The sequence below is a fragment of the Notothenia coriiceps genome, unplaced genomic scaffold (assembly GCF_000735185.1).
Source record: "Notothenia coriiceps isolate Sejong01 unplaced genomic scaffold, NC01 NC01_scaffold00008777, whole genome shotgun sequence".
NCBI classification, from domain to species: Eukaryota; Metazoa; Chordata; class Actinopteri; order Perciformes; family Nototheniidae; genus Notothenia; species Notothenia coriiceps.
In genome coordinates, this window is record NW_011341478.1 from 1,480 (window position 1) to 3,885 (window position 2,406).

General features: G+C 47.2%; 1 protein-coding gene across 1 annotated transcript; it reads right to left on the bottom strand.

The window, feature by feature from the left end:
* Positions 1–704: 704 nt before the first annotated feature.
* Positions 705–1,485, bottom strand: LOC104944767 (retinal homeobox protein Rx1-like). The gene has a single exon (XM_010770342.1). It carries the CDS (start codon positions 1,483–1,485, stop codon positions 991–993), a length of 495 nt encoding a protein of 164 aa, XP_010768644.1. The 3' UTR covers positions 705–990.
* Between the last annotated feature and the right edge of the window lie 921 nt (positions 1,486–2,406).

Sequence of the window (2,406 nt, forward strand, 5' to 3'; positions counted from 1 at the left end):
TCTTTCTGCAGCCCTGCACGTACACACTGCACCAACACTGAGCTGCCAACAGGTCTTCTCCTCAAGAAGCCACTCAAGCAAAAACTGTGTTGAACCCCGCTCTGCAGCATGCGTGCATTTCCTGCTTTGAAGCATCTAATCAGAAAAACTAAGATTGTGCAGGATTATTTTTTTGGTATATTTTCAGGCATGGTCAAAAGGTGCCTCACATCTCTGATTCTGGTTCCCACGAATATTGTGCAGAAAGATTTTCCTCGTCTGCCATCTTCCTCCGGGTTGTCTAAACTACATCATTAATCTGCAGCCGTGCTTTAATTAGGAATTTAATCAACAGATTAGTTTAACAGTCAGAGACGCTGATTTGATTTTTTAAAAGCTGCTCTCGCATTAAAGTGAGACCACACTTTCATTCACAAAGTATTCTCTGATCAGCTGACCCATGAAAATTAAACAATTGGATTAATTAGTAAAAAGAAAATGGGGAAATAAAAGAGAATGTGGGATTACCGACAGAACTAACGGAAAAGAGGTGAGAGCAAGTATAATTCCCATATTTGGGTGATTCTCATGATTCCCTGTCTATGGAGATTTCATATTATGACAATATCTGTTTGTGATTGTCGATGAAAGTATGCATTCATCCGATGGAAGGTGTGCTGATAGGAAAGGAAATGTCATCACTCCCAGGGTCTACAAGTCACCAAATAAAGTTATTGCGTTTATTTCACAACACCCAAAACGTTCATATTGGAAGAAGAATGTGAAAAATAACATTGTGACAAGCATAAGAGTTCACTTGTCTCCTTGAGATGAGGACAAATAGTCCAAAGAAAGTCCTTTAATCCTCAGGTTTCACAGTTCAAAGTCCTTTATTTTTTGCTCCGTGGGTATCAGATAAGTCACTGCCATATTATCCAGCATTTGACTCAATGTCCTTCACCCTTTAACCCGAAAAAAACAACCTTAATGTCTCCCTTCCTAACTTGTTAGTCACATGGGGTGCCAGGTCTTGTCCATGGACTGCAGATGCTCCTTGGCTTTCATCCTCAGAACCGCGATGCTGGAGCTGCGCTGGTCCACGTCCTCCAGAGGGTATTTATCCTGGTACTGCGCTGTGCACTGGTAAGGGGGAGGCGCCATGTTCTGCATCCCCTGACCCATGGACGGGTGAGAATGGGAGTGAGGGTGAGGAGCGGAGTTGAGGAAGCTGTGGGTCGGGTAGCTAGGCTGAAGACCCTGAGCTGGACCCATGAAGCCCGGGATGCTGTGCACGGGCGTGGCGCTGGTCAGGGGGGAGGAGAGCCAGGGGTCCAGGGGCAGGGAGCTGCTCATGGGGCCCATGCCGCTGTGGAGCTGGGGCTGGCGGTTGAAGGAGAGCATGGGCGAGTCGTGCAGCTTCATGGTGCTGGCGTCCATTTTCTCCTGACGACGCCATTTAGCTCTGCGGTTCTGGAACCACACCTGGAGGACAAAGAACAAACTCATTAACCTTAATATCAGGAATGGAGTAAGGCAAGGCAAGTTTATTGATATAGCACCTTTCAACACAAGGCAATTCAAAGTGCTTTACAAAAATGAAAGACACTAAGAGCATTAAGAAACATATTATAAAATGGCCTTTAAAAACCCAAATTTAAAAGTAAAAATATAAAAAAAAAGTATAGGCTACAAGTTACAGTTTACTTTAACATACAGATACAAATTGACACCTTTTAGTCTTTCCTAATGGGTTTTTATTTATATTGTTCTGCTACATATAATAACTTAAGGTGCCATATAGATCTTTAAAAGGGTCCATCCATCCATCTTCTCCCGCTTATCCGTGGTCGGGTCTCGGAGGTAGCAGTTCCAGCAGAGAACCCCAAACTTTCCTTTCCCCTCATCAACCAGCTCTGACTGGGGGATCCCAAGGCGCTCCCAGGCCAGCGAAGAGATATAATCCATCCACCTGGTCCTAGGTCTACCCCTCGGTCTCTTCCCAGCTGGACGTGCCTGGAACACCTCCCTAGGGAGGCGCCCAGGTGGCATCCTAACTAGGTGCCCGAACCACCTCAACTGGCTCCTTTCGACGCGAAGGAGGAGCGGTTCAACTCCGAGTCCCTCCCGGATGACTGAACTTCTCACCTCATCCCTAAGGGAGACACCAGCCACCCTGCGGAGAAAACCCATCTCGGCCGCTTGTATCCGCGATCTCGTTCTTTCGGTCATGACCCATCCTTCATGACCATAGGTGAGGGTAGGAACGAAAATGGCCCGGTAGACAGAGAGCTTTGCCTTCTGGCTCAGCTCCCTTTTCGTCGCAACGGTGCGGTAAAGCGACTGCAGTACCGCTCCCGCTGCTCCGATTCTCCGACCCATCTCACGCTCCATTGTTCCCTCCCTCGAGAACAAGACCCCGAGATACTT